The 17,306-nt window shown below is 39.6% G+C and overlaps 1 protein-coding gene across 2 annotated transcripts; it reads right to left on the reverse strand.

The window, feature by feature from the left end:
- Positions 1 to 1,235: 1,235 nt before the first annotated feature.
- On the reverse strand, positions 1,236 to 15,318 carry LOC131437860 (sodium/potassium/calcium exchanger 4-like). Of its 2 annotated transcripts, none has more exons than XM_058607487.1 (6): positions 15,202 to 15,318; positions 2,985 to 3,167; positions 2,786 to 2,922; positions 2,549 to 2,719; positions 1,771 to 2,464; positions 1,236 to 1,710 (listed from the first exon to the last, which is right to left on the reverse strand). In XM_058607487.1, the coding sequence occupies exons 1-6, from the start codon at positions 15,257 to 15,259 to the stop codon at positions 1,385 to 1,387; spliced, it is 1,569 nt and encodes a 522-aa protein (XP_058463470.1). In that variant the 5' UTR covers positions 15,260 to 15,318; the 3' UTR covers positions 1,236 to 1,384. The 2 variants fall into 2 exon arrangements, with proteins under 2 accessions (XP_058463470.1, XP_058463469.1); XM_058607486.1 differs by lacking the exon at positions 15,202 to 15,318 and adding an exon at positions 14,872 to 15,177.
- Positions 15,319 to 17,306: the final 1,988 nt, after the last annotated feature.

The following is a 17,306-nucleotide window of genomic DNA, read 5'->3' on the forward strand; positions in this document are numbered from 1 at the left end:
GAAAGAAACTATCAATATGCTGTAGGGATTCGTTTCTAGCATTCAGAAGGACCAAATTGAGGAACTCACTGCGATATTCACCACTTTTCGGAACATTTTTCTCGGACGTTTTTTTGTACAGCAGCAGCTATTTTGTTCTCTTCCTCAGAACGCGTTCTGATTGGCTGGTGTTGACATGGGTCAAATGAGATAGATTTTTCAATAGTGTACTATTGAAATACTTCAATGCTTTTGCTATACACGTTTAAGTTGAAAAATTTCGATTCTATTGGTAGTTAGATTATATAAATCCTTCCACAGATCACTGAGCTATGAGCTTTCAAAATACGAGAAAGGCAAACGCGCCATATGAATTATCCTCTTTGATACTCGTTTATACCAAAAATTTCAGAAAAGTTGAATTTTGAACTATTTGAGATTATGCCACACAACTGAAAATTTTATCATAAAATTGTGATCATATTTCCGATGGCATGTAGCAAAAGTTATGTTGATTCGTTAGATACAACAAGAGATATTCACGATCAAAAACTTATCACTCTCTCAGAGGGTAAATTTTGAAAAGGCACCCCATAGTAAAGTAAGTCGTATTCACGACAAAAAAAAACACTCATAAAACAAAAAAATCTCATAGTCCAATAAGTTGCTATTGAATTTCACACCGTCATTTAGAGCGACGATGCAAAAAAGGGTAAAATTCTTCTAGATTTGGCTTAAAACGTATTCAATTTGTAGGTAAAATTAGTTTCTTACTAAAGGAACCGACTTCGGCTATACTGGTTCCCTATCCAAGTTCCCGGTTCCAGAAGTACCGGTAATAGTGGTCAAAAAGTTTAAAACGAGACTCACTCAATTTCTTCAGAGATGATTTGATCGATTTACACAAACAGGCTCAAATAAAAGTTCATATAGTCTCATAGGTTGCTGTTTAATTTCACCCGAATCCGACTTTAGGTTCCAGAACTACAGCGTAAAGTGTATTTTATCATTTAGTGCGACGATGCAAAATAAAGAAAAAATCCTATTAACTCAACATAACTGTTTACAAATTGAAAAGGTTATGCTAGTTTATATCCTAAGAAAGTTTCTTATTTTATTCAAGATCGATAAAAAAAATTTCTTCACAGAATCTTCTAGTGATATTTTGGAAAATATAAGTAATATGAGAAAGGCATCATTACACCACTAGGTGGATTAAAAAAGATTTTTTCCACTATAATCAAAGTAGAGCCGCATATAATCACAACTTTTTCATTACTTTTGAGTAAGTTACAAATTATGTAATGAAACTATTTCTATTTCTAAAATTCTATCCAAAAATTATTTATTCAGTATGTCGACAATTTCACGATTCCACATATACAAAAGTCTGTTAGTCTTGGAGTTAGCATACGTTGTCTGATGGAAACAAAACGTCCAACTCCGCCAATATCATAAACGTAACAATACAAAAATAACCTACCGCTAAGGCTACACCGACTAACTTTCTTAAAGTGTATTTCGCTACGTACAACACTGCGTACAATATTGCAACGGCCAGGAACATAGCCAATACCGAGTAGTGCATTCCGTATGAATTTATTTCTACATAAGCTCCAGTAGTTGCACCACCTTCTACCATATTTCTGATAAACCATGGCAAGCCTAAGGAAAACAAGATGGCCAATGTGTTGGCACCCAGCGAATTCGACACCCCCATGGCTCCGTTTCCTGTGAAATTATCAATAGGTTAAGTCTTCGACACTGATCGTTATCATACTCATAAGAAACCTTTTCGAATAACAGTTATTGCTGAAACCGCTTCCGGCATGCATCCACCGAACGCCAGGAAAGTTAACCCCATTACCGTCTCTGGAACATCAAAGGTGCTTCCGATTACGGACATCATCCAGAATACCACGTAAGATGTACCGCCGATCCAAACGATGCACATGATAAAGGTTAACGGGTAGAGCTTCCGACAGTACCGGGGATGCGGGATGGTAAAAAATGTGAGTACCCGAAACGGCCAAGTGTAGAACCACCAAAAAATGCTGAACCATGACGATGTTGAGATTCGAAACAAACGCATTCTACTGTCAGTGTTGTTTACGGGTGGGTTGGATTCCGAGATGCGTGAGATTTTTTTTACGCCATTTGAAACATCGTGTTGAACTGTGTTGGCGGCTTCTTCTAAAACTGCTATTGAGTATTTTCGACAAGACTTTGGCTCTATGAAATCATCATCAGCACTTGTTTGTATTCTGCGGCAAAGATCCCAGCGTATTTCGATCAGATCAACTGCAATCCTTTTCATTCGCTCATTCTGAAACATCACTAGGAAATATGCGACGTACAGAATGACAAACACTACTGATTCATACCAGTAAACACGTTCATCCCAAAGACAACCGACGAGTAAGCTGGTGATGATCAAAACGATTACCGAATCCCTCGTCAATGGCCACCAGTCCAATTGTACGTGCTGTAATTATTGTTATATTTTCAAGAAAATAGTTTTAGTAAGACAATACCTTGCAAGGGATTTATAAATGACAAGGTTTCTCACCGTTTTGGTAAGCAATCCCACGAGAGCTGCCACGCCGAGCGTGTTGAACAGCATAGATCCCATGATCGTCCCGAGACCCATATCCGAGTCTACTATCAGTGTACTGATTGTGTTGGTGAAAAACTCAGGCATTGAAGTGGCTGTAGCCATGAACGTTGCAGCTGCCACATCCTATTTCGTACAAAAAAAAACATAAAACCTAACCAGTTCTACAAACTCGAAGAGCAAATCATGTACCTCCGATAGATGCAGATCTTCGCAAATGCACTCCACCGACGGAAGAAAATACTCACTGCAAGTGTAAGCTAAAATTGTGAAAAAATATATTGCAGCGAAAAAATGAATCACGATGGCACCGTTGAGTCGTTCAGATTCTGAAATTGAACAGTCAAATTTGAATGATACCTTCTCGGATTGAAAAACCATCAATACAGACTTGTGAAAATATCCGGCGGAAGGTCGTCCATGGATGTGGTCAAAACACACACCATCGGTGTCAGAGATTCGTTTTTATTTTCCACAAACGTAATGTTGGCTCTGTTAAGCGTACTGGAAATGCTACTGCGTGCGGCGCCATTCTGCATCGGATGGTGTTTGAAAATGTCACTGTATATAGGTACTGCAAGAAATTTCATTCATAAGTTCGGTTAAGCTTAGATGACACACGATTAGCAAATAAAAACATTTGTCTACGTTTATTCGTACTATTCGAATCATCTACGGCAGGATGTGTCCTATTGAGATGCTGTCATGATTAGCAAATCATGAAACCAACCATTTTAACTTCTCATGAAACCATGAGCAATAACTCTTCTCCCATGAAAATTAATCATGGTTCGAAAATGCGTTACATGAGTAATGTATTTCTTTCAAAGCTCTTAACTCCAATTTTCTATCCGGATATCACTTTTAACCCTCTGCCTCGAAGGATGTGATAGATTGTTTAATAGATTAATGATTAGACAAAAAGTAGACATTGAAGAGCAAGACCTACTGAAAATGTTTACTTGATCCTGAAGCATATTGATTTAGTAATCGTGTTGTTTTACCCACCGGCTGATAGGGAATTGCCAACATAAAGATAATGAACCGAAAATTGACATCATAAATGATTAACCACGGCTACGCTTTTCATTTGACAAACATCAATGTTACATTTTGTGAGAATGTATTCTTACATATTTGATATGATCATTGATGCTATGTTAAAGATATCAAAGGAACGTGTTGGACATATTATTCACGAATATTTGGATATGAGAAAGCTTTGTGCAAAATGGGTGCCGCGTGAGCTCACAATCGATCAAAAACAACAACGAAAAACCATGTTGAAATTGAACGAATTGGGCTTCGAATTGCTCCCTCATCCACCGTATTCTCCAGATTTGGCCCCCAGTGACTTTTTCCTGTTCTCAGACCTCAAGAGAATGCTCGCTGGTAAAAAATTTAGAAGCAATGAAGAGGTAATCGCTGAAACTGAGGCCTATTTTGAGGCAAAGGACAAATCGTACTACAAAAATGGTATCGAAAAGTTGGAAGATCGCTATAATCGCTGTATCGCCTCTGATGGCAATTATGTTGAATAATAAAAACGAATTTTGGCAAAAAATGTGTGTTTCTATTAAACGATACGAACTTTTCAGCCGAACTGTTAGAATTCCGAGAGCTAGCGTTAACCAAAAAGTAAATTCGATTGTGAATTTGGAACACTTACCTTACCTTACCTAACAGCTGTAGGCCTGGGGTGTCCTTTGCTGTATCAAGGATACGTCTCCACAAACTCGGTCCATGGCTGCTCGTCGCCAGCCACTCAAGGCACGGACGCTTCTGAGATCATCCTCCACTTGATCGATCCACCTTGCTCGCTGAGCTCCCCTTCTTCTTGTACCAGTCGGATTAGATTCAAGAACCATTTTCGCTGGGTTGTCGTCCGACATCCTTATGACATGCCCAGCCCATCGTAGACGTCCGATTTTAGCTGTCCGTACGATGGGTGGTTCTCCTAGCAGCTGTTGCAATTCGTGATTCATACGCCGTCTCCACGTTCCGTCTTCCATCTGCACTCCGCCATAGATGGTCCTCAGTACCTTTTTTTCGAAAACACTGAGGGCGCGTTGGTCCTCTGCCAACATAGTCCAGGTCTCGTGGTCATAGAGAACAACCAGTCTAATGAGCGTTTTGTAGATGGTCAATTTCGTGCGTTGGCGACTTTTCTCGATCGAAGGGTTTTCTGAGTACAAAGTACGCACGATTCCTTGCCAAAATACGTGTCTGTATTTCTCTGCTGGTGTCATTGTCGGCGGTCACCAGTGAGCCCAAATACACAAACTCGTTAACCACCTCGATATCGTCACCGTCTATCAATATTTGTGGTGGAAGGCGTAGTGTTTCTTCTCTACAGGGTCCGGCATTCGAAGTGTAACAAATTAAAAAAGCCATAAATTCAGTTTGGAAAATTACTTTTACTTAATTCAAAGTACAAAATGTGTAAAAATAATACAAAATTCAGAATCAATTCACTTTTGCTCGATATGACCACCTTTTGTCTTGACTTGATGACTTGAGAGAGCGAAGGAGTTGCTTCGTTTGGCCGAATGTGACTTGCAGGTATTTTGGCCCACTCGCGGACAATAACTTTTTTCAGCGCCTCGAGACTGGTGTATCTTTTAGTTCGGACTTTGCTCTCCAAAATGGCCCAAAGAGAATAATTAATTGGATTCGCATCTGGTGAATTCGAGAGCCATTGTGTGGACGTGATGAAGTTCGGAACGTTGTTTTTCAGCCATTCTTGGTTCACTCGAGCTTTGTGAGACGGTGCCGAGTTCTGTTGAAACGTCCATGGTCAGCCACCGAGATGTTTGTCTACCCACGGCTTCAAAGCAACCTCCAGAATACTTTTCCGATAATATGTCGCATTTACCTTGACGCCAGGCTCGACGAAAACGATTGGAGAGCGCCCATCTGCGGTTACAGCGGCCCAAACCATTATCTGTTGCGGGTGCTGCCTCCTGGTGGCCAATCGATGACTCAAATTCTCGTATGAACGGTCGGTCAAGTAAACCCTATCGTTTTGAGAGTTTACGAATTGCTCAATTGGAAAAATTTTCTCGTCAGAAAATACAATGTTCGGAAATCGACCGCTTTCGGCCGAACGAAGCAACTCCTTCGCTCTCTCAAGTCATCAAGTCAAGGCGAAAGGTGGTCATATCGAGCAAAAGTAAATTGATTCTGAATTTTGTATTATTTTTACACATTTTGTACTTTGAATTAAGTAAAAGTAATTTTCCAAACTGAATTTATGGCCTTTTTAATTGGTTACACTTCGAGTGCCGGACCCTGTAGAGCCTCTTCCTCTCATGTATTTTGTTTTAGACGCATTTATGGCCAGTCCGATACGCCTAGCTTCAGCTTTCAGTCCGATGTAGGTTTCCGTTATCTTCTCAAGGTTACGTGTCACAATATCAATATCGTCAGCGAAAATAAAAAGTTGTACGGACTTTCGGAAGATCGTGCCACTCATGTCGATCCTCGCTCTTCGAATCACACCTTCCAAAGCAATATTCAACCAGATGAAAGAGAGTCCATCACCTTGCCGTAGCCCTCTCCGAGATTCGAAGGGACTCGAGAGCGTCCCAGATACTCGGACGTAGCACATCACTCTATCCATCGTTGCTTTGACCAATCACGTCAGTTTATCCGGGAAACCGTATTCGTGCATGATCTGCCATAGCTGTTCTCGATCGATTGTGTCGTATGCCGCTTTGAAGTCAATAAATAGATGATGTGTGGGTACGTTGTATTCACGACACTTCTGGAGTACTTGTCTTATCGCGAATCCGTAGTGGCGCGGGCTCCAGTAAATCCCGCTTTGTATGGCCGTACGAATTCCTTAGCTATTGGTGATAGACGAAGGTAAAGGATTTGTGAGAGTACCTTGTAGGCGACGTTCAGCAATGTGATTGCGCGGTAATTGCAACAATCCAGCTTATCGCCCTTCTTGTAGACGGGACATACCACTCCATCCATCCTTTCCTGCGGTAGAATTCCCTCCTCCCAAATCTTAGAAATCATCCAGTGCAGCGCTCTAGCCAGTGCCTTTCCTCCATGTTTGAGCAGCTCGCCTGGTAACTGGTCATTACCCGCGGCTTTGTTGTTCCTCAGCTTGCCGATCTCCTCACTTATCTCCGACAGATCAGGTGCTGGGAATCTGTCGTCGGCTGAGCGTGCACCCAGATTGATTCCTGTGTCATTCTCTGTATCTTGTGCTTCGCCATTCAGATGCTCGTCATAGTACTGCTTCCACCTGTGATCACCTTACGTTCGTTTGTGAGAAGGTTACCACTGGTATCTCTGCACATTTCGGCCTGTGGCATGTAGCCTCAGGGTGAGCGGTTCAACTTCTCATAGAATTTCCGTGTATCATTTGCGCGGTAAAGCAGTTCCATCGCTTCGCGATCTTGGTCTTCCTGGTGGCGCTTTTTCCTCCGGAAAACCGTGTTCTGTCTGTTCCGTGCCTGTCTGTATCGTTCCTCGTTCGCTCTCGTGCTGTGTTGCAGTATCCTTGTCCTTGCTGCATTCTTCTCTTCGACCAACTGCTGACATTCGCCGTCAAACCAGTCATTTCCTCGATTCGATAACCTCGTACCTAGTACGGTTGAAGCAGTGCTACTCACGGCGGATCTTATATTCCTCCAGCCGTCTTCAAGAGTCGACGCGCGTATTCCTCTGCAGTACGAACGCTACGTAACTGTTCGAGATTGAATTCCGGCGTTCATGTGCGACGAGTGTTGTGCACCGTCGATAGTTTTGAGCGCATACAAACCGCGACAAGGTAGTAGTCAGAATCAAGGTTGGCACTGCGGTAGGTGCGGACATTGATGACGTCGGGAAAGAATTGCCCGACAATGAGAACGTGGTCGATTTGATTTTCCGTATGTTGATCAGGTGATCTTCAGGTGGCTCTGTGGATATCTTTGCGGGGGAAGAAGGTGCTTCGGACTACCATTCCTCGGGAGGCTGCAAAGTTCACGCATCGTTGGCCGTAATCGTTTGTTACCGCGTACAGGCTCTCCAGTCCGATCACATTCCTGTACATTGCCTACCGGCTTACCTGAGCATTCATGTCGCCGATGACGAGTTTTACAGCCCGCCTTGGACAGCAGTCGTAGGCTCGTTCCAGCTGCGCGTACAATGCTTTCTTCTCGTCATCGGGTCTCATCTCATGTGGGCAGTGCACGTTGATTATGCTGTAATTGATGAAACGGCCTTTGATCTTCAATACGCACATCCTATCACTGATTGGTTGCCACCCAATCACGCGCTGGCGCATCTTGCCCAACACTACAAATCCCGTTCCTAGAACGTTGGTTGTGCCACAGCTCTGGTAGAAAATAGCCGCTCGATGCCCACTTTCCCACACCTTCTGTCCCGTCCAACAAAGTTCGTGCAGTGCTACGACATCGAAGCCGCGGATTTGAAGCTCATCATGCAGCATTCGGTCGTATCCTGGGAAGGCAAGCGATTTGCAGTTCCATGTGTCAAGTTTCCAATCGTAGTTCGTCGCGTAGGTCTTTGCCGATTATTCCGAGTCGTATTTCTTCCTTGCTTATTCGTAACTTCCTTTTTCCGGGCGGCTTGTTGAGCCTGCACCAACCTCCTGCTTCGTCGGAGGGCCATCGTATCAGCTCTGTTTAGAGAATTACACTGACACAAGGACGGTAATCAGCCGCTCCTAACATGGAGCACAGACGCTGTTTCGAGCCGCCCTAACATGGGGAACAGACGCTCGGGTAGGCTTGCTCTCTGTCAGCATACGACCAAGGTCCCACCGGGGTTGGTTACCCGATTTTTCCTATGGTTACCCGTATCCCAGCCAGCACCGCGGGTAGGTAGGGATAGGAGTTACCAACTAAATTGGAATTTGGAACACCATCTAACGAAAATTAGAAAGATTTTTTTGTTCAACCGCTACGATTAATTTGATTCATAGATATAACAACACAAGCTGTATTGATTCATCTAAATATTTTAAATAAGAATTTTGAAAAATTTTGAAAACATAAAAGGAAAAATCAATGCAAGAATTCGACATAGAATTGTTGGAAAAACCGACTTTCGAACGGAGCATCGGAGACCCATAGTGTTATATACCATTTGACTCAGTTCGACGAGATCGGAAAATGTCTGTGTGTGTGTATGTGTGTATGTGTGTGTGCACTTTTCGAAGATATTTGAACGCGCTTTATTTTCTCAGAGATGGCTGAACCGATTTTAACAAACTTGGGTTCGTTTGAAAGCTACTGTTGGGCCATTGATCAAGTTCAAAGATCAAACGGCTGTGACTTTTGGTTCCGGAGACATGATTGTATAAGTGACGTAACCGACAAAACACGTTGTATTTATACGCGCCCAATTTGCTCAGAGATGGCTGAACCGATTTTAGCTAACTTGGGCTCGTTTGAAAGCTACTATCAAATGGCTGTGACTTTTGGTTCTGGAGATATGATGGCATAAGTGACGTAACCGACAAAACACGTTGATTTCTACCGATCCTATACATATAAGGGTGCCAATATTTTGGGATCACCTCTAATTTCGTAAAGCGCTAGTGCTCAAAAGTTTAAGCACATCGAAAAATGTCCTCATGCAAAATTTGAGCTAAATCGGACATGCGTAAGGGGTGCTGCCCGGCGGTTAAGGTTTGAAGATTTTCGATCTGGAAAAGGCACCATAGGAGGGAGTACAGACTCTGAGTAAACACTCTCATTGCCCAGAATGCACATTGAAAAAATGTCTGTCTCTCCAAGCTACATTTCTTGGCCCGAAGTATGCTTTTGTATTTGGTCTCTAATGTGGTACCTCCTCTCCCTCCGTTTAAGAAACATCTACCAGCATTTTGTTTTGCTCGGACGTACAAGAGGTCTTGGGGGGAGCGGGTCATATCGCCGAAAGCCAATTCGCCGAAAGTCATTTCGCCGAATGCCATTTCGCCGAAAGTCATTTCGCCGAATGCCATTTCGCCGAAAGTCATTTCGCCGAATGCCATTTCGCGAAAGTCGTTTCGCCGAATAGGTCATTTAGCCAAATAGGCCATTTCGCCGAATAGGCCATTTCGCCGAAAGGGTCATTTTGCCGAAAGGGTCATTTCGCCGAAAGGGTCATATCTCCTACATATTATGTCTGCTGTGTAACTGATGTGGCGCAGCCACATAACCGAAGCCATAACCGAGGCCAGCCTAGTCGGCCGCCAACCCGCCGTCGGAAGCGGCGGCCTCTTGCATACAAACCTGTATCCGCCTCGTTTGCCCGGTCTGCTCAAAGCTAGGTTTCTTTGCTTTAGTTAGGTTCGAATGAGCGGTAGCGAGGTCGGACAGCACATGAACCAAAACGATGTGGCGTAGCCGAATTAGATATTTTTTCATTTTCACTTAATAAACGAAAAATACCACCTACATTTGCCTGGTAGATACACCTATGCAATTGCTTTAATGCTTAGTAGCTAATAGTCAACAAGTTTTCTTGGGAACTACTCTCTGAGGTTCGTGAATCAATCTTTATTCAAGAGTACAACAATTAATCATCATTCAAGAAGTACAATCTTTCGTTTGTCTTTAATTTAAATCAATTCTAATTACGATTTCAAGACGTTTTCAGGATTCGGCGATATTACCCCTTCGACGAAATGGCTTTCGGCGACGGCTTTCGGTGAAATGACCCTGATCCGTCTTGGGATCCATGTCATGCCGTCCATATTTAAAAAAGGCGGGTGGGTAATGTCAGAGACATAACTGGATGTCGTGAATACGAATGCAACTGACATGTTCCTTAACACTTCCTTCCTTCCTCACTACGATATTATGCACTGTGCGGAATGATTTGTTGTACAGCAGCAGATATTTTGTTCTTTTCCTCAGAACGCGTTCTGATTGGCTGGTGTTGACATGGGTCAAATGAGACAGGTTTTTCAATAGTGTACTATTGAAATACTTCAATACTGTTGCTATACACGTTAAAGTTGGAAAATTTCGATTCTATTGGTAGTTAGATTATATAAATCCTTTCACAGATCACTGAGCTATGAGCCTTTAAAATACGATAAAGGCAAACGCGCCTTATGAATTATCCTCTTTGATACTCGTTTGTACCAGACATTCCGGAAAAGTTTAATTTTGAATTATTTGAGATTATGTCACACAACTAAAAATTTTACCATAAAATTGTGATCATATTTCCAATGGCATGTAGCAAAAATTATGTTGATTCGTTTGATACAACAAGAGATATTCACGATCAAAAACTTATCACTCTCTCAGAGGGTAAATTTTGAAATGGCGCGCCATAGTAGAGTAAGTCGTATTCACGACAAAATTTCATGTTGAAATGATCACAAATATTGTATATTAAAAAGGATCTATTACCATTGAAAAGGGAACTCCAAGTGATCCCGTGCGAGTTAAAATCTCACAGAATCAACCGTGGAGCAGGAACGAGAGCTCTAGGAGGAATATAAACCGAAGCTTTGTTTATTTGACAAGCAACAACTTCTATACTAGAAGCCGAAGGAATGTTTAATCTATAGAAGGAATTGCATTTCTTAATTCCAAAAAACCCTGCACCATACAGAAAGTGTCTATCCAGACTTATAATTTAAAGCTATGCTTTATGTAAGCCATGTTTCGCACAAAACAAATACATCACATTTATTACTGTGCAATAACACTTTAATTGAATCAAGTTTGGGCTTAATACTTCGACAATTAGACTGCAGAACAGTGATTGAATCATTTGCGGCGAATAATAAATTATCCATCAAATGATACAAACCCTTAGAAAATTGGCCATTGTGCTGATAACTGCTTCAAAAAAGTTTTAGCTATTGGAAGGTCCAGAAATATTGAATGTTGTAAAAATTCATTCTACAATTTCCGAAAACTTCAGTAATCATGTTGGTGGCTGTGAAATGGAGCCCACTGGGTTATCGTCTTTTTTGTAATAGTTCTTGCATTGGATTATGAATTTGACAAACCATCAAGCACAGTGTTTGGCTTTGAAGTTGACTTTTTTTGTTTGTACTTGTGAGACTTTTTTTATGGTGGAATTTTAGGTACCTTTTTGGGTAATTTAGGGAAAGTCTTCTTTCGCTTAACTGACCCTTAATAGTAACAAATGAAGTACCTTCACTATTTTCATCATTTACGTTTCGGTTCATTACTGCAGTGATTAGTTGTATGGCCGAGCCTAGAGGCAGTGTGGATTGCGGTAGAAAAAATAGCCAAGAATAGATCCGCTGGGTTCCTGCTTCTATGTCGTAAAAGGTTTGTTTCAAATCTGGTGACTTTTTACTAAATTATCGCTTCATTAAACTAACAATTTTTGTTATAATACTTATCCCGAATTTTTTAAAAGAATTCTGTCTTAACTATTCTTTTTTCAATTGTATATTATATCTCGTCTTACATGAATTTATTTTACTTGAATCATATTTACTAGCTTCTCCTAGATCCCATTGTCAATTAAAGTTTGTGATAAAGACTGTCCCAAAAGGATGGACGCAACCAAAAACCGCTGCCATTTCGCAATGGTTCAGAATCTGTCAATTTTAAGGTTTCGTCCTGTTGTTTACACTCTTCTCTAACCACTTGTGCAGTTGTCTATTCGTTTTCATTAGTTTGTTTCGAAATGCGTGGACTTTCAGCAGAACAACGTCAAAAAATTGTGTACAAATGGTGCACAGAACGCGGACTGTCACTGAGAAAGATAGCAAAAATGGAAGGAATAAGTGAAAAAGTCGTGCGAAATGCAATCAGGAAGTTCGGTGAGGATAACATCTTTGAGGATAAACCGAAAACGGGTCGAAAAAAAGGTCCTGCTAACCCTCAGTTGGATAAACGTATACTGAAGGCGTACGAGCAAAATAAGGAGGTATCAGTTCGGGATTTGTCCAAAAAAGTGGGCACTTCGAAGTCAAATGTTCTTCGTGCTAAAGAACGTTTGAATCTTCGAACCTATAAGAAGCAGAAACAACCAAAACGTAGTCCGAAACAAGAAGTATCGATCAGGCCGAGGGTTTGAAAGCTGTACAATACGATTCTTGCTGGAAATTTGAACTGCATAATCATGGACTACGAAATCTACGTGAAACTCGATTACAAATCCTTGCCGGGACCACAATATTATACGGTGCGAGAAGGGCAAGTGTTAAACCAGTCCGAGAAATTGATTGAAGTCGAAAAATTTGGAAGAAAGCTATGGTGTGGCAAGCAATTTGTAGCTGCCGTAAGATTTCGAAACCCTTCATTTCCACTGCTTCAATGAACAGCGAAATATACATCAAGGAATGTTTACAAAAACGACTTCTACCCATGATTCGAAGCCACAATAATCCTGTTGTCTTCTGGCTAGATCTTGCTTCTTGCCACTACCCGAAATCATCGGTAGAATGGTATACTACCAAAAATGTCACTTTCGTCCCAAAAAACATGAATCCACCAAATTGTCCACAACTTCGACCAATTGAGGAATTTTGGGCATTTACGAAGGCACATCTTAGGAAACATGTCTCGGCAGCCGAAACCATTCAACAGTTCGAAAAAGATTGGAAAAAAGTATCAAAACTTGTCGCCAAGAAGTCTGTACGGAATTTAATGAGGAACGTTCGCAAGAAGGCCAATGAGCCAATTTGTTCTGATTCCTGATACAATGGCTAAGTAGCAAATCAATTTTTTTTACATCAGTGCAATTATCAGATCAACATAATCTGCTAATTGCACTGATGAGCCGAAGTCGAAACGTAAAAAAATTGGAATCAGTGATGTGTACTTTTGCACAAACCGGTACCCATGAGGTACCAAAACCCCTAAATGAATAGGTAGCAAATGTTGAGAATAATATTCTGTTGTTGTAGTCTAATATTATCAGTATATCGAATAAAATTTTAATATCTAACACTTGTGAATTATTTACAGCGAAATCAAAGTGCGTCCATACTTTCTGGGACAGTCTTTAGTCCTAGCTCGTTCTGAGATAGCATTTAACAATTACCTTTCAGCCTTCGTTTAATACCTGTAATTTTAGTTTTATTAAACAAGCATTTTCAGTCCGGCACATACTCAGTCGCGCACGAATACGACCAACCCTGGAATGTTTACTAACAAATATCCTCCCCCTGTGACACTTGTGGAGTGCGCAGTAGTATATAAGGGCTCTAGTAACCACAAGTGTTAAACTAACAACCCTCCGAACTCGATCTACATACAGATCTGACCAGCGCCAGCACTGATTATTGTGTTCTACGGTTACTAGATGATGTATATTGAAGGATGATCTTGAAATTTTTCGTAGAATTTCAGTTGATATCGATCAGCTGCATAGCGGCAATCGAAGGTGATCGGCGAGGTTCAAGCTTATTATATTTGAAAAAAATTCCTTGCTGGAATCAATTTTAAGTTTTGCATAAGTTTTATCTATGAAACTCACTTAATAGATATTTATAATTTTATTTAGTTATTTCTATTGGCTCCCATTAAGTATTGCCAGGTTTATAGATAAATACATTACTCGAAACACCGTTTCTGTTACAATCGGTGCTAGTCCTTATCTAGTATTATACATCTATTGATGATACAAGTGTTTTTTGGCATGTAAACACAGTTGGGCTTACGTTTTTGAACGGTAGTAAAAATGTATAAGAAAGTGTTGTAACGTCTATGCGGAAATGCAAAAAATTATGCCAGTGGGTTCAATTTATCAATAAGATTGTATACCCATACAAACTATTGAGATAGTGTCTACTAACACTCATTCGATAAGCGTCTAGTGTGATCTACAGTTATCGAGTGGCAAAGTAGGAAATAATAAAGTTTAAGTTTCGTCGATTAGGTGGCCAAATCCACGCTATCTGTATCACTTAGTATTTCAGTAGTTAGACGTTGTTAACTTTTCTTTCTAGTGTAACCTTTAAATAATTTGAGTTCTTGATTGTTGATTTTACTGATTCACCAATTAAGCAATTTAATCAAGCAAATGTTTAGTGAAGTGATCATTCTTAGCGGTAGCTACATTCACAATTGTACGCAACTAATTCCCAATGCATTATTTCTAATGTTTATACTTTTTACGGTAGTATAACGTTTGGATTGTTCGGATGAACAATACTCATACTGGTACTATATGTGGACAGACTAACACAAAATTGATCGACTATATGTGATGCAGAATCCCAAGGACACGTTGTTGGATTGTTGTTGTTTTTATATTAATAGTATTCACAACAAGCGACCACCATTCAACCATTGTTCTTTCTTCGAGCTCTTCACAATATTTACCATAAATCGAGTTAACGCTACACGCAAACACGGTCCACGCAATGGCAATACTAGTCTGTATTTGATTCATTGTTACTGTTTTACAGTATATTTCAACATTTCCACTTTAAACACGTGAAAAGCTATCGAAACCGAACGGCTGTCACTCACTGTTTCGCGCTATTGTGTGTCACGCGTGTCCAGAATTCGCGGCGTTCCATTCACGAATGTTACGGATTTGTCGAACGTCTCGGCATAGTCACCTATAAATCACTTCAGTTGAGATATCAGCCCGGTTCGCGCTATCTGTAAAATAGTCAAGTGCGGTTGCATTTTCTTCAAACTGCTCACCTTTACAGCACCATCGTGTTTGAACTCGTTTCGCGCGGGTGGTGAATATTCTAATCATATTTGACCACGGTCTTATGGTGGCAATAACTTTAATATGAACGATTCATTGCCGCCAAGCTCACACCCGAACCGAGACGACTGTAAACAAAGACTGCGGCGGTCACGATTTATTGTACCGAAAATCCACTTCAAACTAGAGTTACCGAGTTGAGTAATCATGCACATCAGTGTTTTTGAATCCCTTGTGGGAATTCCGAATGTGTTATATTGCACTTTGGAATTAACCGCTAAAAATAAACAAACAATTTGTGTGATAAGACCAATGAACTATGCACTTAAGAAATCACGTAACGTGGTATCTGCTTAGAATTTCCACACGGAACGACCGAAATTAGCTCTGCGCCTAATTCGTATTACTGTTTTTGAATTAGTTGATTTTAACAACAAAATTTCCAAAGCAACTATGAAATTTGTTAAAGTTGAGAATTTACTTTGCTGAAACAACTTATATTTTTAGAGAATGTGTTGGCGAATATCCTGGACACAAACCAGCAATATTTCTATCCAACACAAAATTCTCATTGACAACTAACTTTGTAATTAAAATCAGAAACTTTGTTTCTATTTATCTATCACCATCATTGCTGAAGGACAGCAAAAAAAAAACAAAAATTAAATTGGTTTTATTAACATGTTTATTAGCCAAAAACTCATGAGAAGTGTCAAAGCAAAACAATCCATTAAAAAGCTGAAAAGGACAGTCTTGTTGAAACTGCTTGCAAATTATTTTGATGTTTTTCGCATGGGTAACGATATATCCATATATAAATTTCTAAACCGATATGTAAAAATGCGTAACTTACACTGCGACATTAACTGTTATATTGTATCATAGCATATAATATTGTATTATATTATATTATATTATATTATATTATATTATATTATATTATATTATATTATATTATATTATATTATATTATATTATATTATATTATATTATTTGTATTCTATTATATTATGTTATATGGTATTGCATTATGTTGTATTATATTATATTATATTATGTTATATTATATTAAAGGGTTTATTATGAGTAGCACTGCGTACCTCTGCGAAAAATATAAATTTGTTTTCCTTATAAGTTATCATTTTTAAAGTAATCTTTTAACTAAATATCAAGGTCGTCACAAGGCGAGCTTGGTCCTCACTGGTTCCTGTTTCATGCCTACACGTGTGTCTGTGGTGACAATTGGTCGATGGAATGCGTTGATGGCAGCATGAGAGGATGAGAAATGACATATGAATTCAAGTAATATAATATCATAGCATATTGCAACATATCATTTTATTCATTCTATTTTTTTTTATATATTTCATTGCACTATATTATATTGCTGTTTATTATTATTTTCATTACTACATTTATTGTTATTATTATTAATTTGTCATCAATAATAATAACATATATTGTTTCTATAGATGTGGATATTATTTTTGTTATTAGAATTAAAATATTCTACTTCCTGCAGTATTGTGAAGATAGAAAAGCATAACTGACACTCTACATTAACTGTTATTTTATATATTGTTTTATAATAAATTATATTATGTTGTATGACATTGTATTATATTATATTGAATAAAATTATATTATATTATATTATATTATATTATATTATATTATATTATATTATTTTGTAATCTTATTATATCCTTTTATGTTATATTAATTTCATTACACTATGTTTCATTGTATTTATCAATATAAAATATTTATCACAGGGACATAAAGGAGAGGGAGCATCAGGGCATCGGACGAATTAGTGACTGGACGAGGGATTGTGGATAGCCAGCCCAAGTCACTTGCGGGAAACTAGTTTCATTCTGAAGGTTTGAAATGAGTCTGGCGCGCCCTTCTCAAACAAACCATCAGGCGGGTTCAAGCATGTATAGCGATATGCTTCATCCATGCACTGGATATTATGGTTGGAAGAGCATCTTTTATTCCCGCGGAATACGAGTAAGTGACTCTACTTACATATCCGCCCAACCCTTTTTGTTCGCTTTTCGGAAACAGCTATAGTAAGAAGGTGAATGGATGA

The sequence above is a fragment of the Malaya genurostris genome, chromosome 3 (assembly GCF_030247185.1).
Source record: "Malaya genurostris strain Urasoe2022 chromosome 3, Malgen_1.1, whole genome shotgun sequence".
NCBI lineage: Eukaryota > Metazoa > Arthropoda > Insecta > Diptera > Culicidae > Malaya > Malaya genurostris.

Coding starts and splice junctions, on each gene's coding strand:
- LOC131437860 (XM_058607486.1), bottom strand. CDS start 14,941: ATGAATCAAATACAGACTAGTATTGCCATTGCGTGGACCGTGTTTGCG. Junction 3,168..14,871: donor TAGCGTTAACTCGATTTATG/GTAAATATTGTG, acceptor AATTTCTTGCAG/TACCTATATACAGTGACATT. Junction 2,465..2,548: donor TGGGATTGCTTACCAAAACG/GTGAGAAACCTT, acceptor CAATAATTACAG/CACGTACAATTGGACTGGTG.